Source organism: Nelusetta ayraudi, unplaced genomic scaffold (assembly GCF_046127955.1).
Source record: "Nelusetta ayraudi isolate G7.1 ecotype Tasmania unplaced genomic scaffold, CSIRO-AGI_Nayr_v1 ptg000002l, whole genome shotgun sequence".
Classification (NCBI taxonomy): domain Eukaryota; kingdom Metazoa; phylum Chordata; class Actinopteri; order Tetraodontiformes; family Monacanthidae; genus Nelusetta; species Nelusetta ayraudi.
This window is the reverse complement of record NW_027466052.1, coordinates 8,769,826-8,791,440: the sequence shown is the minus strand read 5'-3', so window position 1 is coordinate 8,791,440 and position 21,615 is coordinate 8,769,826. Positions and strand designations below refer to the sequence as shown.

Sequence of the window (21,615 nt, the reverse complement as noted above, 5' to 3'; positions counted from 1 at the left end):
GTGCTGAAATCACCAGTAGCCCGAACACTGGAGCAGTGTCAGGGAGCACTTTCTGCACTTTTTGGTTCTCATCACTGAATCGCATAGCAGAAAATAAAAACTGAAGAAAATATCCAAATCGTCACAAGGCATGCAAGGAAAATTATTCACACTGCGCCATATAAAAATAATGAAATTCAAAATGTTGTTTTTTTCCTGTTGCCACACACTGCTAGTTCATGTTTGAGGCTACCATGTGATGTTATATTTGTTGGCCATGTGGTTGAATAAAGAGACACTAGTAAAGCCATTGCAATAGAGCAGGGGTGTCAAACTCTGGCCCAGACAATGCAAAATCACTATGTACCGCTAATACTACAAATCCCAGAATGCTCTGCCCAACCGGGACAGGACGTTCATTGAAGGATATTATGATGACTAAATTAGTTTATTGTTATTTTATTTTTAAACGTGTGATTAGCCTGTGGAAATGGGTCACTGTTGGAACTTAAATCAGAAGGCAGCAAATAAAAAAGAGCCATTTGAATTTACATTTTATTCATTTTGATGTTTTTTTTTTTTATTTGAAATTCAATTTTGCATGTGTGCAATATTCAGTTATTTATTGTACAGTATTAAGCTTTGCTTGTTCCATATCGAGGTTGAAGCAAAAGTTGTTTGGGTCCATATAGGAAGAGTTTTTTCAGTAAATATCAATGTTGGCCTGAGTCCAAATTTAAAGTTTTGGCCCCAATGTGTATTTAAGCAAAAGACTTTTCGCCCTTAATGATAACAAAACAAACAAACATATTATACACCTGGATCAGCTGGGGGCCCTGTGTCTCCCTGTGTTCCTGGGTGTTTTGGTGTATTGCAAAAATAAATAACAACAACAATAATAATCCTAATCGGAATAATCAATTCGCAAACAACAGTTCGAGGCGTTTTAAATCTACAAACTGGGGGGATGGAAACACATTTGCCCGTTTGGCTGAGACGCAGCACACCCTGAACTGGAGCGTACGGCAGCGTGGCCAGCAGCCAAAACAACAACGTGCACGTTCCCGACGCTCACCTTGAACCTGGGCGAGCCGCCCTCACCCGCCACGCTGCCGTGCCATTGGCCGATGAGCCGCCATCTGTGTGAACAATAAAGTGGCTGCCGCTGCCACGCGGCTGCTCCTTCTTCCTCCTCCTCCTCCTCCTTCTTCTTCCTCCTCCTCCTTCTTCCTCCTTCTCCTCCTCCTCCTTCTTCCTCCTCCTCCTCCTCTTCTTCTTCTACATTCTACACTACACACGCACACACTGTCCACACTGCCATCTGTCGGCAAGACCGGTGTATTTCACTGCATTGCCACCATGTTGTGGGGGGGGGGGCTTCAAACGACAGGCCACGCTTTAAGACGGAGCGACACGGCCAAATATTTCCACTATTTCCCTCCCGCCATTAATATACGGCCACTAATGGCGCCGCTGTGAGAGCGCCGCGTCCTTTGCATGCTTGTCAGGGGTTGGTTGACCCTGCTCCTCCGCACAGCAAAAGCCCATTAACCTTCGGCGGGCCAGATTCAGTTACCATAGTGAACACCTGCTGGAAGGGAATGGTGGCTGCGGCCTCTCTTCTCAGCTGGCAGGCGCAGACACGCCACGTCTCATCTGGCCCACCACCGCCACGGCTGTTTAACCAGCCCGGCTCATTACCGGCCGGCGCCCGGCTCCGTTATATTTCTTATCTGCGCCGTCCTTCGCTCGCATTTTAACGGGAGCCGCCGCCGCCACGCGATACAAACAAACGGCAGCTTAGAGGGGGGGCAGCAGCGTCAGTGGGGGTGGCGGCTGCGACATCTTATTTCCTCGCTGCAATTGTCTCCTAGACTTAACTGGGGAGGCGGGGGGTGGGGGGCCGGGGGGGCACTGATAGAACCAAAAGGGGTTTGTTAAAAGCTGACATGGTGGCAGACTTTCCCTTGGAAACTCTCTGGGTGATGCCAGCGCTTTTTTTTTTTTCTTTTTTTTTTCCGTTTCTTTCTTGTTCCCATTTTTTTTTTTTTTTTTTTTTTTTTTTGGCCAGGCTGGGTCAGACTTGACCTGGCGCCGATTGCGGCAGACAGTGACTCGTGCGCGTCTGCTTGATTCGGGCTTTCGATCCACCTTTATTTGGTGACGTCCATCGGCGTCATGTGATGATAAAAAAAAAATTTGAAAAACCTCCTACGAAAGCAGGACAAGGGCGATCAAACAGAGCCGAGCAGAGCTAGCCGACACACACACACACACACACACACACTTGGTCAAACTAGTTAGTAACAGCACTGTTATACCTTATATACTTTAGTAGCAATCAAGCGATGGTATATTTGTAAGAAAAGTTGTATATTTCGAACACACACACACACACACACATCAGCACTATTAGTGAGGGGGAAAAAATGTATATAAGATCTTTCCCATGATAATTATTTATTTATCTACTTATCCAAGCGTTTTTTTTTCCCCAGTAATCAGGTGTTTTCCACTGTGGTACATTTAAAACAAGGTGGTGCTTGTCATAAGCTCTGGAAAAAAAATATCTTTAAAAAAAAAATAACACTCTTACCGCCATGTTAATGTTTCTCCTTGTCCCCCCCCCTTCCCCCTTCCCTCTGCCAACAGGTTTTGTGTGGGAGACAAGTTTTTCCTCAAAAACAACATGATTTTGTGTCAGATGGACTATGAGGAGGGCCAGCTGAACGGCAGCTTTGAGACGCAGGTTCAATAGTCGTCGGGGGGCGGGGAGAGAAACAACCTGGTGACAGCAACAATCGGCTCCACGCGTCTCACACACACGACATGGATGTTCCGCTGCACTTGGATTTAAGACAAGCGTCTGTCTGCTTGCCTGCAATACTTTTTAAGACCCCTTTATCAGTCCCCAAGGACTCTATTGTAAATGTCCAACTTTTTGCCCCTCCCGCACCCCAACACTGAGCAGTTACAAAAAAAATTTTGATGTACAGTTGTGCCTGCTTAGCTGAGCACTGTATTGCTTGTATGTTTTGTGAAATTTGTTTCCAGTTTTGCGTTCTAATTTTCCTTCTAGAAAAAGGTTCATCGGAGGGTATGTACAGTCTGTTTTCTCTGTATATATAAACTGGAACATTTATTTTATGAAATGTAATGCAATTTTATTACAAGTGTGAATTAAAGATTCTTAAATGTTCATAGTGAGTTTTTTTCTCTTGCACCAGAATAAAGAAAGAAAGAAAAAAAAAAAAGCCAAAGTCTTCAAAGGAGGTTGGGTCCATACTGTGTAACCATGTCACCAGAGAACTGCAGTGCTTATTAAAAAAAAAGTAAGAAAGAAAGAAATAACAAACCTTGCAAGAGAAAATATATTTGAAGAACCTCAAAGTATGATGCGACAAAAGACCTTTTGTTACATTTTGCAGAGCTATGATGGAATTAGAAATGCTGTTTAAAAGTGAAATTAACCAGATTTTATTTGGAATAAAAGATTGCTTCTCCAAACTGTGTCGTTGTGAGCGTGCAGGTGTCCACGGAAGGGGGCGAGCCGAGCCGAGCCGGGCCGCTGGCTGTCAGTCATGCCTCGCTAATTGTCATCTGATTATGAGGGTGAATTGGCCCGGAAATAAAACGCAACCGCAAATATATTAGAAAGTAATCGTCGCCGAGTTTGAGCTCGTTCAAACTCATCAGCAGCGGCGGCGGCGGCAGAGGTGCTGCACTGTATTAAAAAGTGCTTTTCCCACAAGACTCACTTAATGGAGTTGTGTGATCACTGTTTATCCACACACACACACGCACGCACGCACAAACGCACGGACACGCACACACACACACAGAAAACAATGCGAGAGTGCTGCAGCCGTCAAACACTCAGATGATCCTTCAAGCGATAATTCATTTTAATGGCTTTATTAAACCTACATGTAGGAATTAATTAGGTAAACATTTTGTGTTGACACTGGCTCCTTGATCTCTAAATTAAGAGGACAAAAAATAATAGGTAAAGTTAATGACTTTTTAAAAAAAATATATATATATATAATGAGGCAGCATAATTCCGTATGATTTATTATTGAGATGTGTGATAAAAAAAAAAAAAAATTAAATCAGGCAATTTATTTGTTTTATAGTATAAAAAGTTGAAAACACATTGTGACCAGACAACCAGCAGCAGCAGTCTGTTCGTTAACCTTTCCAGGGAGTTTGTGTTAATCTTCCCATTTTTTTACACCATCTTTTGAAAGTAATGGTATTTTCAAAACTCCAGAGCAGAAAATTTTAATTTAAAAAAATATGAAAAAAAATCATCTTCAGGAAGCAGTTCAGACACCACCATCAGAATGAAAGAGTAAACTATACTACTTAAGACTTATCATTTACTGTATGATTTACATGCTTCTTAATGAAGCTGCTGAATATTTCCGTGGAAAAACAGAACACAGATCAGTGAAGATTTGGTCCAGACATCAGTTTTTGTGTTTGTTTGTTTGTTTGTTTTTTGTCATTTGTGCATGGGACCTCTGCAGTTACATGTGGATATTTTTTAAAAGCGGAATTAGTTGCAGTGTTTATGACGCACGGGTCACCTCTTCAGGGTGGCCTAAGCTTTGCAGTCCGTACGTGGTTTTAGATGAAAACTGATAATTTGTTAGCCGATAACAAAACATCTTTGCAAAACCACACACACTTCTTTCTGTCAACAAGAACGTCGTCAGAAAGAAAAAAACGGAAAAGCTCAAAACCACCGAGTTGAGTTGAGGCTCACTTACAGATCGCTGTGCCGTAACTCCGTCTAGACTGTTGCATTTAACCTTCTTCAGTGCAGTGATGTCACGTCAGCGGACCTGTGGACAGGTAGGGACCTGGAAAAACACAAAGAACAAGGAATGTTTGTTTTTTAAGCAACAGTTTTGAGTCAGACTTGCAAAATCACAGCCTCAAGACTCAAATATAGTGTTTGCCCACTAAGTGCAATATGCACCTCGCAGATCAAAATACTGCTCAGGCATTAAATCCAACGTGAGCGGCAAAAACGAGCTGCACGCCCCTGCCTGGCAGATAGTGGGCGCTCTCCGCAATCCCGTCAGCTTGAAGGCCCAAGCGTGCAAAAACGATGCTGGCATTAACCTTTGTTTTTGTTTGATGTGACAAAAGGGAAATAGTTCTGGTGGCTGCCATTCATTCATTCATTAAAAAAAAACAAACATAATATTTAGATGAAGAGCAGGTCCACTGGACAAGGAGGCGGCCGTAACCTGCGGCTACGTATCTGCTAGCAGATTTGTAATTTTACCCTGAAAACGGTGAATCAGGACGCCAGAAGACAGTGATTAACGTGAAGATTGTCCGGTGACTCACTTCCTCACTACAAGACGTCGCGAAACTTCACGCTGGGCCTTTAAGAGAAGCAAACGGCACATCTCAGTGCACTCAAGGAGGGTGCATTAGCTTGCCGTCTTCATGCATACCAATGGACAACGATCACCAACGTTAATCCTTGCATTTTTTTTTCCCCCACTTTTCTTCACCTCCCCCTCCAATATTATTGTCCATCATCATTCAACGCAGTATCTCCCCCCCCACCCCCGCTTTTCTTTTTTTTTTTTTTTTTTTTAGCACAAGCAGGAAAGAGTGGCAAGGCGACGGGAGCGGCACCATAATTTGCTAACACATAAATCAAGTGCACAAAGAGCATTAATTAGAAATTCATTAAAAATTCAGACTCAGTGGCAGGTGTGCAAATAAAGGATTAGGTAGGCATCAATTATACCACATAAGAGAGCATTTTAATTGCAATTCCTGGATTGATTTACAGAGGGAAACAATCAGGCCCCCGTGCAATATGGCTGATTGCTCATTTCCTCGGGAAAAAATAATGAGGACGACACCTCACCAGGTAGCGCGGCTCCCAGCTGCAAATTCACACTCACGGCTCCGTTTAATCGCGCGCCCACATGTGTTGGATACCATACATTGACGCGCGCGCCTCCGCAAACAGTTTTCTCTACTTAGCATACAAAATAAGCAGGCAGAGAAGGGTGGGGGGTTGGGGTAAGGGTGGGGGGGCAAAAAGACATGCTAATACGGGCGCCGCTGTGGCACCGATACGCTCAGCCAGAATGACAAAACATCTCTCGCGCGCGCGAGTGCGCGCGTGCGCCCGCACGCACGGGCGTTCACACCCGCAGACGCGCACGCACGGCTGCACAACGCTCCCATCTGCTTGCGGCGGTGGCGAAGTTCTTAAGCACCAAATGTTGCGCCGTTACGACTCAAGTTTGTGAATTCTCCAGCCTCGTCTGTGTTCCTGATTACTGCATTATGGCATCTGCCTAATTAGCTTGGCTCGTGTCATATGTTGCACACGAGGGGGGCGTTAAAAAGTGTCCTTCCCTCTTGCTCATTATCTGCCTCGATTCATGTGATGTATAATCTCTCTTGACAGACATTCGTATTGACATAGGGACAGCTGTCAGCGGCGCGCGGCCATAAAGGAGGGCACGCCGAATGAAAAAACCATGAGGCAGGGCCAATAAGTGAAACCGCCGATTCCGAGTCTCATTCCGCATCCGCCGACGGTGCAGCACCTCTAATTACACCCAATTTAATTTTATGGATGAAAGTTTTCCCTTTTTTTTTTTCTGGTCTTTTTTTCCCGGAGAGGCGACCGCTCGTTGGCCACGCATTTTGATTACTTCAGGTAATTTTCAAAGTAACCTGGTGCCAGTTTATTTTCTAAATTCGCACGGTGTCCAACTCTTGGCGAGGAATCAACCTCATTATTGCGGTGGCGGAAATTCTAATCATTATCTGCATAACGGCTCCGGACAATCAGCGCTATCGCACAATGTGCTACTTTCTGAATAAAATGGAAAGTTTGCGAGCCCCCCTGTGTGCGAGTCTACGGTCACAGACACCGCAGGACGTAGGCAGTAACAGTATTTTAGGCTTGCCGGTGCAAAATTGTCAGGGCCATCTTTTCCCAGAAACAAAGGACTTAAAAGCCAACGGAGAAACACAGACAAACCCGAGGAAACCAACACTTTCATTTGTAACATTCTGCATTGCTGCAACCATAACGGCAGAACACAACCCATATAACCATCGTGTGGGTTGATGAATCTGCCCAACTAAGCTAACTCATTCATTTAGCCCATTGTTTTAGCGCTACAGCACCACCACGTCAGGTGTAGGGTTGCCAACCGCCCCAGAATTGTCCCGTATTTGACAATAAAATGGTGCGTCCCATTTTGAATCGATGCAGGACGGAGTTTGTGTTCAAAACCGTAATCTATGTAGTTGCAGGCTAAATACCGACGCGCAACCCATTCACAACACTGGCTGCGTAGCTTGCGTAGAGTAGGCTATTAACCAGGATTGCTTGTTCTTTTCAGCTTAATTTGTTTAATTCCTTTGTAAAAGCCATCAATCCTGCACTTTATTGATTGTTGTGTGAAAATATGTTCAATTAAAAGATTTCAATACGATTTAAACAGCTTCAGCTTATTTTTAATTGGTAACAAAGCAGTTGAAACATATACTTTTTTGAAACCCTATTTTAAGTTAGGATTTACCACTACTGGCAAGTCACTGGCCTGTGATGGTCATGGCCCCGTGCACAGCGGGAAGCATCCTTTATTTTTCTGAATGAAAGTTGGCAACACTAGTCAGGTGGAAGGTCCGCTAGCTATGCTAACCGTCAGTACAGGAGCAACCAACCTCTCCCAGATAGCGAAGGTTGCCACGGTAGCATTAGCAGCGGGCATTTAAGTGTGGGGCCTAGCAAACTGTCAACCATGTTCATCAGTAGTTTAACCGGATGATGAATTAAAGCATTTTAACAACAGCAGTTGTATTTCTTACACGTGTTAATTCTTCTTTCTTTCTTTTTTTTGGGGGGGAAATGATGTATTCAGCTCAAACTTGGATGGGTGCCCAGTGGCTGCCGTTGGCGGCACTTGACGGAGCAAGCGGCAGCAGGCATGGTTCCATCCCAAAGGCCAGCGTTTTGGCTTGTGACAGTAAACGCAGCGTCCTTTTGCATTTTCCACTGGGGCGACAGTGTTGGGGCTGTTCAGGGAGAGGGCGTTCAGTTTGGGTGCAGCCTCACACACCCGAGACACTTTACCACGCACAGGTTATTGTACTGCATGGCGTAAGCCTTCTCACCGCACCCTTAATTTTAACTTTATTACAGGAAATGAAGGACACGCTGCTCCCCACACTTGCACTGAGGTCAGGTCTGGAAAAATAATCATGCCCTGCAAAGCTGTGCGTATGAAAGACCCAGCAATGAACAAGACAAATAAACCGGACCTGCTGCTGCGGCTGATGCTCCTTTTTAATAACGTCACACTGGTGGCAGGCTGTATTTTGGGTTCGGCTCGGCCATTTGGTAGAAGTTAGAATAGGAGACATTGTGAGTTGAGTTGGATGCTCGGATGTTGAGTCGAAATGGCGTCCACTGGAGATTCCTCACGGTATCGATAAACAAGGAGGAGAAGCGTGGAATGTGTGAATTTGTGGATGGAAAAAACCTCAAATCTGGAATTTTGAATAAGAATGCTGGACGAGGCCAACCATTCAAAAACTGTGCGACTGTTTGGTGCAGGCACTTAACATTTTATGTCCTGCTTGGTGAGTGGCAGGTCGTGCTGACCACTTTCAGATGATCTTCAATATAACCCTCATTTTCCTTGGTAGCAACATCTCAAGCTAATGTCGCAAGACCACATCGGCCTCTTCTTATTCCGGCTGCCACTCTAAGGCCCTGTTTGCACTTGGTCATTTCAAGCGTTTTTTGTATTCCGATCGGCAAGAATCACACGAAGTAACCAAGTGGAAACAGTCCAAATCCGTTTTGTCATCCGATTACTCAAACCACCTCGGGGAGGTGGCTTCGACGCTTCGCATAGCATAGCATAGCATAGCATAGCATAGCATAGCATTCGTCACGGACGTGCGAACAGAATGCGAGCTCAGTCCACATTAACGACCGCCTACTCCGCTCACCTCTCCCGTGCACGTACTTGGTCAGCGCCCCACCTCCCTGCGTCGTCATTATAAAGTTACAAACAAGAAGCCAAAACAAATCATTTTTGTTAGACTCGTTTATTAGCATGCTAATAAATTTCATTCCGCATTAGTGTATTTTGTCAGGAGCAGCGGTCGCAGTTTCCCACATATGAGAGATTAAATGTGCGACGTTGCATCCGAAAATTTGCCAGCCACTGTTGATCCGAAAATAAAGTCATCGCCACTCTGTCCCACCAGTCGTTACTCCTCGTTCGGATCCACACGAGCTGCAGTAGGATTAAAACGAGTGACTTGGTTTAGTCCGCAAACAGGAAGTTGATTCTTATTCGTTTTCAGGCGAAACTAGCCGTAGTTTTGCGCTTTACTGCCCCTAGTGGTTAAAAATGCACTAATGCGATCACAAGTGGCACGTTCGAGACGTCAGATGCTTCAAGATGCGTACTTGTGATACGATCTGCCAAAACAGTTACAAGTAACCAAGTGCAAACAGGGCTTAAAACAACACATCGATGCTAATGGGGTTGTCTTTCCCTCATAAGGACGTACACATTTTTACTTTCTTTGGACACTAATGCAGTCGCAGGTTCATGTGGGCTTCAGAATTCTCCACCCATGTGCAGAGCTATTGGGGACAATGGGACGATTTCACCTATTAGCACTTTATCACTCGAAAAACGTATGTTTTTGAGTCACTCCGGATCCATTTCAAAAGGACGTCCCGCTTTCGACAGGTGAGCCACATTTAAGGCCGCTCTTTCAGCACAGAATGCATCAGAGTGCCCTATCATTTGCTGAAAACGGGACGAACCCCGTGAACATAGGAACAAAAAACACCGAATCAGAAATGCAAACTGTGGTCAGGACATTGTTGTTTTGGTTGAGAAGGAACAAAATTTTACACCCGCCCCAAAGCGCCGACATATGTTTCACTTCTGCCTAATGGGCCAGCTTACGCTATTTGCATACAGTGGTGAGGGCAATTAGTTGCATGTGGCTTTGATTGGAGCTGATTCCGAAACAGCGCTTGGAGGAACACAGAAAACAAAACACTAAATTGCCACCGAAGTCCTTTTGACAGAACGCAATGAAATGGAAGAAGCCATTAAACTTGGTAATAACAGGTAAATGTGCATATGTTAAGTACGGTGTGGTGCCCGTGGCTAAGATTATGCGTATTCTACCTACCAAAAAAATACCGCCGAGCAATGCATATAAAACTGAAGTAAATGGCTACAGATGCATGAAGTTGCCCTGAAAAAGGTTTGCTTACTCTGTGATCTCATTCTTAAATGAAACCAATTTGCCTAGAAATTGGTTCTAAGGCCTAATGCTGAACTCTGTACATCAGCTCCAACACACACAGGCGCGTGTGCGCGCACACACACACACACACACACACACACACACACACACACACACACACACACACAGGCGCACGCACACACCGACACACACACAGGCGCACGCACACACACACACACACACATATTCACAGTCACACTGCTTCCACCCCTTCCCTCGCTGCAAATCATGTTTGACTTTGAAGTGCTAATTTTGGAAGTTTAACCAATTTTTATTTGCTGCTTTGAAATGTATCCCCTAAGCTGCTGCACCAGCAATGAAATATACAGACCTTTACAATGAGGGATAAGTGACCAAAATGAGAAGCGCCTGGTTTTCTTCCTAACATTATATAACTGTGAATAATCCCACAGCATTTCCTCCCTGTGCCATCTCTGCACCAATTTATATTCAAAAATATTATGCAGACCTTTTGCTTTTGCTTTTTTTGCTCGTTCCACAACCGCCCCTCCACCCCCCCACCGCCACCCCCACCTAAAGTTTGAGCTAATTTAACATATCTGCAACACAAAATGCTGCAGAGGAAGAGCCTCGCCTATTTTACATTATTACTCTGTTTTATCTGTTACTAAAATAAGGGTGGTGCATAATAAGGAGAGCTGAGGCTTTCCCTTTGGAAATACTCTGGCACGGACGGATTGGATTCTGCCAACAAGGCGCCGGTGCTGAGCGGGGGAATTGTGTTCTTCGTGCCATATTTACCTGCAGCCGAAGACAAAGTGTGGGCCTTCGCACCGCTACAGTCATCCAGTTCAGCTCCATCTGAAAGTCTGACAGTGAACCGGAGCCCACACACTCCCCTGGCTGTTGTGCACAACACGAACCCAAACAGTAGGGGGTTGCGGGGGTGGTGGTGGTGGTGGGGGGGGGGGGGTGGTGGGGGGGGGTTGCTGCTTGCTGATATACATAGCTTGCGTTCACCACTGTGATGGATGCGAGGATGACCTCAATCACAATCCTTTCTTAACTGCTTTCAGCGGGAGCCGGAGCATTATATAGTGAAATAAGTTGATCAGATTGGCTTCTCACCAAGCAGCCCCGCTAATAACATGGAAAGCGAAGCGCTTGAGGGAGAGAAGATTTGGTGTGTGGGCCCCTCCACTCTGCCGCGCCGCTCCGCTTTAACACAGTCCTGGACTTGGCAATAAATTGCTTTGGTAATCAGCTTTTTGAAAAGCTTATTTACTGCTTGTTTTGTGTTTATTGTAGTCCTCAGAATGAAATACAAAATTGGATTTTATAACATGTGCAATTTTCTCTGTTGGTGCAGAATAGAGGGAGAGCGGAGGAGGCACGTCACCTTGTTGAGGACGGGGTGGATCCGCAGAGATGTACACGCGCGCCTATATTATTTTGGACTGTCTGCGTGTTTTCCCAGCTATATCCCATTTCACTCGTGGCCATGTATGAGACAATATGCAATACTGAACCTCCAAAACGCCCCGAGAGACGGAACAGTCTGAGGCTCCGCCCCCGTGGTTCAGATGTGAGCCAAAGAGGAAAATGCAAATCAAAGAGAACAACAATGAGCAATTTTCAATTTGACGACGCTCCTTCGATTAAGCGAGCAAACTCTTCCTTATTGCTGTGAATGTACCTTCCACTACTCACTTGGTTGAGCTTTTAGGTGGGCCTGCCGTACTTGTGGTAAGCAGACAAAAGCTAATTCCAATTCTTCGAGCGGAGAATATTTACGTTGATCGCAGCAGAAGTCACAAAGAAAATGAATCAATGAATCATCTTAATTGAACTGGTGGGCGGAGACACACGTAAAGCCCACCATTGATTAAAAAAAATGGCCAAAGTCATCTGGATAAATCAATAAGCTCATCAGATATATAAAATATGTTAATGAGACAATTATCAGGCGTGGCTGTGGCCAGAACTGACCACTGACCACTGACCCACTAACATTAGGCGGTGGCGGCAGCAGCAGCAGCAGCAGCAGCAGCAGCAGCAGGAAAGATAAAACATTAATTCGTGGTTGCTACATAATCCAACCGCTCTGTGTGTTCGCATTCAGTAATTATTCTGGTGGCACATTGTCACAGCGAAATCCAAATGAGATCTCTGTAGCACTGACATACTTTCTGCGAGCAGGTACAGGATGCCTCATATATGATTAATTAATTGCGGCAGCCTGCCATCTGTGTTTTAACTGATTAAATAGCTCACAAAGTGGGATGCACCTTTTGATGTGAACCTTTGGGGAACCGGCTCTGTCTTTGTATTTCTACCTTGATTAAGCACAATACCCCCCCACGCCTCCACCCCACCCAAACTTCCGACAGCCCTCCATTTCAAAGCCTTTTTTTCTTTTCTTTTCTTTTTTTTCATAAATTTGGGTGGAAAGGACACAAAGGCAATCGCGCTCGCTTTAAAACGTTGCCCACTTCCAGTAGTCAAGGGGCCGCCTCTCTCTTATGCTGTTTTTGTTGTCGTTGCTGTTGCCGTTGCTGCTGTTGCTGCTGCTGCTGCTGCTGCTGCCGCTTTACAAAGTGAATGTGTCACACCGGACCGGGCCCGTGAGCGAGCCTTCAGATTCCAGATAAGAATTGATTCCAGTAAATTCTCACCTGAGATCCATCACAGTGAAAGGCTTTAAAAGGTCACACGTGTACAAAGTTCCTGTGGTCTCGGTCCCTCCAATCTGAGGCCTTTAGTCTGCCATGGAAGGCTGGGATATAAAAATAATTGAGTAATCCGTGGACCATTCAATTGAATAGAGGAACTCGGTGACAGTGCGAGGCGTGCTGGCCTTGTTCTGAAGAGTCTTTTTGCTGCCAAGGAAACTAAACCGAGCACCTTCTACCTTGCAAGCGGCATCAAGGACAAATTCTGTTTAACCAAACTTTAACAAACACATAAAGGCCATGATTGTGGTACTTTAACTAACATTCATCACACATGACTGATCCGAATTACTGAAAGACGTTACATGAAGGGAAGAAAAAAATTCTGACGAGTTTATCTTGATTTTTTTTTTTTATCTGGGTTTTATGGATTGTATTCTTGTTTAAGGTTTAGGTTAAGGTTAGGTTATGAGTTTGTTTTAAAATGACGTCCCAGAAAGGTGCCCCAGCCTCATTCTTACATCGAACAGAAATGGCTTTGTTTTGTTTTTCGCTACCCAAATAAGAATTGTGACGACTGACACGACACTGTTTTTTTTTTTCCCTTGTTTTTTATAACAAAGGGTTATCCTTGCATGGCAGCTGGGTCGCTTAGTTTAATCCTTCCAATGTCCATTAGATAATAGTTTCTTTCTAGGCCTGCAAACTACATTAAGATTAATTAGCAATTAGCTTAAAAGATGCAAGAGGTATGTGAGCCGCGACTCCGTCAAGTTATTATTTAGGAAGACGGAAGACCTACAAAAAAAGCAGAATCCATAAACCAACCTATTAATGTGAACGGATGGCTTTTTTGAGTTCAACTACTCTGCAGGCTGACTTCTAATATTAGCATTTGCATACGCAGACATTCTTTACAAAGAATGAACCTTACGAACTCTTATCGTCTCTTGTTTTGCATCCGCAAATGCGCTTCACTCAGACGCAAAGGGCCTTTTGCCTGGTTATGGTTGCGAGCAAGCTCTTACCAAGAAATAAAGGACGGGGCAAAGGCTTAAGCAGTCGGTCAGCAGTAAAAAGTCGAGAGTCGCTGGGTCAAGATCACAAGAGGATTCTGCGAATCGAAGGAGTCAATAACTGACCACGAAGACGGGTCAGGTGTCTGAGGTTGTGTGTGAGCGGTACAGTAATTCATATTTAGTTACTGTATCAAACTCAACATAAAACCTCTCATTGCGCTGGCCTCGACCGCACCGCATGACTCGACACTCACTCTCCACACCCGCCTTAAGGGTTGAGTGTGTAATATTTGAAAATTCTGAAGCAGAAACAGCGACACGAAGTGGTTACATTTTAGATTGCAGCGCTCTTTCACTTCGGGCCCCTTAGGGAATCTATGCGCTCCCTCTCCCGAGCTTGCCGGAAAACTACAGTGTCTGCGAGCACAACCCTGGATTACCTTGTAGCTTGGTTCCAGCCTCTGTGACTCACCTGCGGCCTACTTGTTTTTGTCTGTTTCCAACCACCATTGGTAACAGGATAGTAAAATCAAGCATTTTTGCAAGAGGCTGTCAACAGAGGGCTAAGTATGCCTTTTTCTGTTGATATAGAGCCTTTTTTTTTTCGGAGTGATTGTCTTATTACCAGGTGAAATTAAAAGAAAATACACATCTTGTTCATTTAGAGCTAAATCAGGTGTTAGCTTCTTAGCGCACGTTCGACACGTGAAGCCAGGCATCAAGCACACGTCTCTGCAGCATTTTCTGGCGTGTCGCACGTCACAGTGGTTATTATAGTTTTATTCTGAGGGGCGTGAAGAAAAAGCATTGTCCAAGTATTCTGCACACATGCGCAGGCACAGAACATGACAGATTTGATTGGACTAAAAGCAGATATTACCAGATATACAAACATGACTTAAACCAGAACAGATGGCCCTTAAAAGTAAAACACAGTAATTCAATCTGGCTAATGGGAGTAAAGCCGCAAACTGCTCCATTCTCATTTCTTAGGCTGGGACACGCAGCAGAAATTTCTTCCCCGGCTTTGATGCACAAAACCCCTTCCATCACAGTGTGTTTCTGTGTTCCCCATGCATATTATAAGACATTTAAAAGGAAAACAGTGTATATTTACAAGACATGCCTCGCTGTGCGCGCAGACAGGAGCTATTAGTGCCGAGACAGGGGAGAAGGGATGTATTGTAATTGATTGCTACAAAAGATTACCCTCTTCCAGGAGCATCTAGCTATTTCAGAACTGCATTTGATGCATCAAAGCACCAAAAGGAGGTTCTCTCAGCGCCATGCGTCTCCACTGACGTGCAGTTTGCGACACAATTGCCACGAGACGTCGTTTGATCTTTGTCCCCACGTTGCTGCAACTCACTTTGCAGCCACGAGGGCAAACCGCGGTTCCTTTTGAGGCATGTCAGTTGCAGGCAAATGGAAAGGGGGATAAGATTTCCTGCACGTGTCCAAAAACAGCAGTGGCTCTGACCACCTGAACGACATGGTTTGAATGATAACGACATCCAGAAACCACCGTTTCTTGACGCGGTTAAAAAAAATCACTTTTAACCCTGCTGATTTGCTCAAAATGTTAAACCTCAACCACGTTGGGCACTTGACCAAACATAAACGGCGCCCGGCGCGTAAAGGGACTCTGAAGAGCCAATTTAATCAACAGGCAGCCAATTGTAGAAGCAGTCATTTTGCTGGGAAGTCTTTAGAGTTGAGTGAACCACTTAGCCTCATGAAGACAAAACATGGCTTGGACTGGAATTGATTGAATTTCACCCACTTCCTGTCTGTTGTATGTTGCAGTTCGAGAGCAGAGGTTCCTTTTCCGAAAGGGCCTTCGGACATGAAGTTGCGCATGATATAAAACAAGTGCATATAGAAATGCGATTAAATGTCTTGGGGGAGGGGTGGGGGAGGGCGCGATGATGATTGTTTTCGTAATTTTCTAACAAGAAACAAACGATTGACGCTATTGCAGCAGCTTACCTAGAAAGCTTACATTCCATCCAAGATGGAAATATATTAAGGTGCCGGGCCATGGGCACAAACTTTCCAACCATAGTGTTGACAGGTTTTATGAGCCTAATGTACTTTGTGATGTATAGTATAATAACCCTGAATATGACTGTGGGGTCTTACTCTGGATATTGCCTGGCGAGTTGTTCAGGGAAGGGAAAAAAAAATATTGTAATGAGACGGAATTTCCATACAACAGCAAAATGAGTTCATTACTCGAAGTTATATTGGTGAAGAATCCAAAAAGAAATTGATGGTTTCATTAAGCCAGGATTGAATTCCAGCCATAAACAGAATTTCGCAAAAACAGAGACAGCAAAATGTAATAATAATTACATTAGTGTTACCAAAGAGGTTATCAGGACGGCCGCCGCTGCGTCGCATTCATCACTCTCAAGAATTCCTTTCGATCTACGTTATAATAGACGCGGTCGGCAGACTGATAGGCGTCGGTACAGTTGCAGGTTACGCAGCGGCAAAGACACAGTCGGTTATCTAAAGTGGACGAGAGAGGGCCTGCCCTTGTACCACGTGGACACGTAAGATAAAAAGCTCATTCTGGCCGCTACCCTCAGTGAGACAAGAGATTTGTTGCTGAGTGAAGCTACAACATCTGGAAATCAAATCAACTCAATTTGTAATAGCATCATATCATAACGACGTTATCTCAGGGCACTTTGCATTTAGAGCAGGTCTAGACCGCACTCTGATAAATCCTAATGGCAGCCCAGGGCACTGACCACCAATAGGCATCGGTGAGGTATCACAGAGTGTCTACCATGACATCACAAAGGGCTGACATAAGCATGCGGGAGCGTGTGTGTGAGTGTTTCCGCATGCACGTTCTGTAAACGTAGAGCGAGCAATGGAAGGATGGTAGTCGGTGAAAGCTGCGCTGGTTGAAAATACTTGGGACTGCAAATGAATTCATTAGGTTTCGATGGCAACTGGCAACCGACGGCTAACTTCTTCATTTTTGTCCGACGACAGTGTTTTCCGTCTCACCAGTTAAAACCTCTAGCCCGATTTGTTTTTCAGCCGGTCAGAATGTGACCAAACCAATCAGCATCCATTGAGGGAATTAAAAAAAAAAGAGGTCATAGCTGTGGGCTTACGGGCAGGGCTTAGTTGTGTGGGAAGCAATTAGCCGCAAACAATAAACTCTTCTCAACCGCCTTTGTTTCTAGACAAGTGAAATTGATTTTATCTGCGGGGCGATTCATCCAGGGGGCGACGCGGCGGTGCAGCAGTTAGCGCCGTCGCCTCGCAGCAAGAAGGTCGCGGGTTTGATCCCGGGGCCCTAGCAGGGAACTTTCTGTGTGTAGTTTGCATGTTCTCCCCGTGTCTGCGTGAGTTCTCTGCGGTGTTCTCCGGCTTCCTCCCGCAGACCAAAAACATGTATGAGGTGAATTGGGAACTGTAAATTGTCCATAGGTGTGTGAGTGTGTGAATGTGAATAGTTGTTTATCTGTGTTTGTCTCCATATGTGGCTGTGCAGAGAACTGGCGCCTTGTCCAGAGTGCAACCCTGCCTTCACCCAATGACAGCTGGGATAGGCTCCAGCAGACCCCCGCAACCCTGAGCGCAGGAGGAAGTGGGTGTAGAAAATGGATGGATGATTCATCCAGCTTGTTGGGTTGGTTGCTGTTGCTGCATAATATGGATGAACTGCGGTCCCACAAATTTGACTTCTCCTCTTTTTTTTTTTTTTATACATTTTTAGCCATAAATTATTTTCCCAGCTAAAAAAAAAAAAATCAAATAATTTGGGGTTTTGAAATGATAAATAAACCAGGTCATTAATAAGATAAAACATAAGATGAAGGCCACAGACCTTCATTAAGATTTGCAGAGTTGAAAGCGGTGGATTGTGAAGCTGCATTCATTACACTGTATCTGTTTCCATTAAATAAAGTAGCAGAAATCATCCCTCCCAAGGTTAGCGTCCCTCTCGGTGGCTGGCTGTACTCTCCAGCTGCCCACTGAGGAGCGCTTCAGTGCATCCTCCACATCAGCTGATTATGCTATCTATCAAGCCCAGCTGTCAGCGCCCATTTAAACCTTTGTCATGTCCTCCATGCAACGCAGCCCGCAGTAAAGCAAGTAATTGCACTTTTTTGTAATCCAACACCTGAACATTACTTGCCCTTTAAATTCCCACATCAGATAAGACAGAGGTTTCAGGAGAACCATCTTGGGGCATCCGGGGACTCTAGTCTTGATGACTAACACACCGGTCTCAAACGCAAATATTTCCCTGTTTTTTCTGGGTTTTGTTTGGGGTTTTTTTTGTCTTGTTCCAGCGAGCTAATAGAGGGGAAAAACAGATGCCAGCTTCTTTTTTTTTCCTGGTTGCCAAGACACAAACAGGATGCTGGCAGCTACAAAGATTCAATTATAAAAAAAAAAGTACAGAAAATAATTAGAAAAAATAATAGCACTTGAAAAAAAAAACTGCCCCTCCAGAAATTGCGCATAACAATAAATCTGTTAATTAGCTCATTAATATTCAATTGGGGTCAGTGGACTTAATGGAACCTTTTTCATGGGCCAAGGAAATGTTTAACACTCACTTTTCCTCTGCCTGCTCTCATTATCAACTATGCACAGGCGGGCCTTATCAGCCCTCCAGATGGCGAGGAACAATGCAGCGCCATTATCGTCTTCGAGCAGCGTGCGCGCCTCGTAACTGGTGTGTGCCTGGGACAGTGAAGTATAGATACTGAGGCATTTAGTGTAATTGATATGTGGTATATATCGTATTGTTTAGGCCTGTTTGTTTGCTCTGCCGGCATTCACGGCGAAAGGAGAGGCAAAGATTGATTTTCACCGCAGCTATTCCCGCTCTCACCACAGGTCACAGATAACTTGTCAATGCAGGTTTTTTGGGGCGGGTGTAAAATGCATCAAGGCTAAACTCTCCCGGGCATAGTGGAGGATCGGGCAGTTTCATCTCGGCAAACACAAGCCCCTCTCGTTGCCATTACCTCGCGCCGGGGACAGATGTTTTATTCAACAAGTACACGGAATGTAGAGATGTCCGAGAAGAACGCCTCTTAGCATCTCGGCTAGGACGAGTGCCGCTTTCCCTCCCCCATTGTTTTTCTTGGGCTTTGTTGAAATAAACAAAATCTCTTTGTGCGAGAGCAAAAAATACAACAACAACAAAAAAAAAAAGGTTGAAGGTCTAATTAGCAGGATTACTTGTAACATGCTCAGCCATTGTGAAAAGAGGGTATCATTAAATGCAAGTTCTCATTCCGCGTTTTTTTTTTTTTTTTTTTCCCCTGAACCCGTGACACAAACCTGTGACATTTCCACCGTGGGATCAGGTTAAACCGTTTATCTGATCAGCACCTGTGTAACAAGTCTATCTGACGCGGCTTTAATTAACGCTGGCAGCTTTTCTCTGGTTGCGCGGTGGACGCCGTGCCGCCGCCGCCGCCGCCGTCTCTTACAAGCTCCTCAAAAATTCAGACGACTTCGAGCTATTTTCACCAAGTACGACATCGGGCCTATCACCAGAAAGCAGGCCCGAGACAGAGGCACTCATGCATACACAATTGGTCAGGAAATGGCTGTGTCGAGGTCTATGGTAAAGCCTCCTTTAATTAATGTAGGTATGATGAAAGCTAACTTGTCACTAAAGGGCATTTTGAACCGGTGACATTTAAATTGCCTTTGTTGGGATCGCTCCCAGGAATCAGCAAGGGCTGGAAATATGACGGGAGGGGCGGCCTGGGGGTGGGGGGTGGGGGGGGGGGGGTGATTTTCCACTTGTGTGGTTTTCTGAGCTGGAGTAAATAATACAATCTGCAGAGAAATCTTCATTCACTGACAGAGAGGAGGGAATTTTATGCCACTTGTTACGAATTTTCACTGCATTTATTATTATTTTTCTTTTATCAGCATTTCCCTTAACGCGGCGGATTAATGCGCCTCAGTTCGGGAGATGAAACATGACATTGTCATTTTCCATTAGCATGCTCCGTCTGCTGAATCCGTCATTATAGCCACGATACTTAAATGTCAGCCTTGTGAGAAGGCGCTGTTTTCACACTCATCCGGGGTTATTCTCCTTTGAAAGAGGGGGGGGGGAAACAAAAGTCAAAACAGAGAGGCGTTTTTTTTTTTCCTCCCTTCTTTTTTTTGTCCCCCCCCCCTGCCCCCCTCCCCCGCCTGTGAGGAAAAGCCTGCGGATCTCCGCGCAGATAACGGATGTTGCACTTGTTCTTAGCGCGTCAGTGTATTGACGGAATTCTGGCGGCAGAGGCGGCCTATCAGAGATGATAGATTATTGCTTTAAAGGGGAGCATTTTTGTTTCAATTCAGTGGCGCAGAAAAGCGCCAAAAGCGAGGGGAGGTGTGTGTGTGGTGGTGGTGGTGGGGGGGGGGGGTTCACACGTCGTCTCGTCGACCGGGCGAGGAGCGCAGGTACGAAATAAAAAAAAATTACATCTGCCAGGCGAGAAAGGAAAAAAAACAAAAGCAACCTATGTGGGAGGATTTAGCGACGAGCAAACAACAAACAATGTCTCTGGGCTGCGGAGGGGCGAACAAAAGCACACAGACGGGCGCGGGGCCGACTGTGCTGAATCTGCTCCGGCGGCAGCCACAAATAGAGGTGATCCTAAATCATGTGCTTAAAGGTTGCAGCTTGAGAGCCCAGGTGTCACGGATAATTCCTGCTCAGATATCTATAGCGCTCGCTATCTGGGCCCATTCTCTCTCTCTCTCTCTCTCTCTCTCTCTCTCTCTCTCTCTCTCTCTCTCTCTCTCTCTCTCTCTCTCTCTCTCTCTCTCTCTCTCTCTCTCTCTCTCCCCCCTAGCTTAACTTCACCTCTGCCACACTGTGGAGCAGGCAAGCTGCCGTCCTATTGATTCCTCCGGCCCCTCCCCCACCCATCTCTAAACGCTGACCCCTCTCTCCTCCCCCCAGGGCCCAGACGTAAGGGCGGTCACTAAACCTGTGGGTGAGGCAGGGGGGAGGTGAGGGGAGAAGACGCTCCCCACTGAGTGCAATTGGGATTTGGGAAAGTTAAACACTTCTCAAGCACAAAATTTCAGCCTGGGCAGCAGAGAAGGGATTCTGTCCTGCGGCCCGCCCCCCCACCCCCACGGCCCTCCCACCTCGCCAACCTCACACTCACCTGACCAGAAGGTCACCGGCGTCCTTCTTCACCATGTCGCACTCTCGCCGCCTTCCAGCGAGTCTGAAGGGGGCTCAGATATCTCATTTACTTCAAACACTGCTGTCAACGGTTTTTGTGCCGCCCGTCCTTGACTCCGAAGTGACACCGGAGTCGTACTTTGGAGAGTGACACACAGCGGGGGTGAAGGGCGAAAGCTCAGGGAGGATGAAGCGCCAGACAGGGAACTCCCCTACGCCGCCAAGGCACAACGGGCAAAAGGCGCACACAAATGACCCCCGGTCTTTTGCGACGGTGGCGCTTCGCGTTAGCAGTGCTAGCGGAGGTTGTTGCGCCCATGCGGATTTGCGTCTACTGAAAGAGAGTTTTGGAACGCCAGCATTCACCACTGCTTTTTCTGTCCAATCATCATAGGGAGCTCTGTACATCATTCCGTGTTTTGGTGGCTCCAACACAGAACAGGTGGAGGTT

At 45.6% G+C, this 21,615-nt stretch overlaps 1 protein-coding gene across 1 annotated transcript in view; it reads left to right on the top strand.

Moving 5' to 3' along the window:
- lmo1 (LIM domain only 1) overlaps window positions 1-3,178 on the top strand; it is a 28,781-nt gene extending 25,603 nt beyond the window's left edge. Inside the window, exon 4 of the mRNA XM_076021942.1 lies at window positions 2,632-3,178. Within this exon, the coding sequence (XP_075878057.1) occupies window positions 2,632-2,737 (106 nt within the window). The 3' untranslated portion in view covers window positions 2,738-3,178. The remainder of the gene's footprint in view (window positions 1-2,631) is intronic.
- Window positions 3,179-21,615: the final 18,437 nt, after the last annotated feature.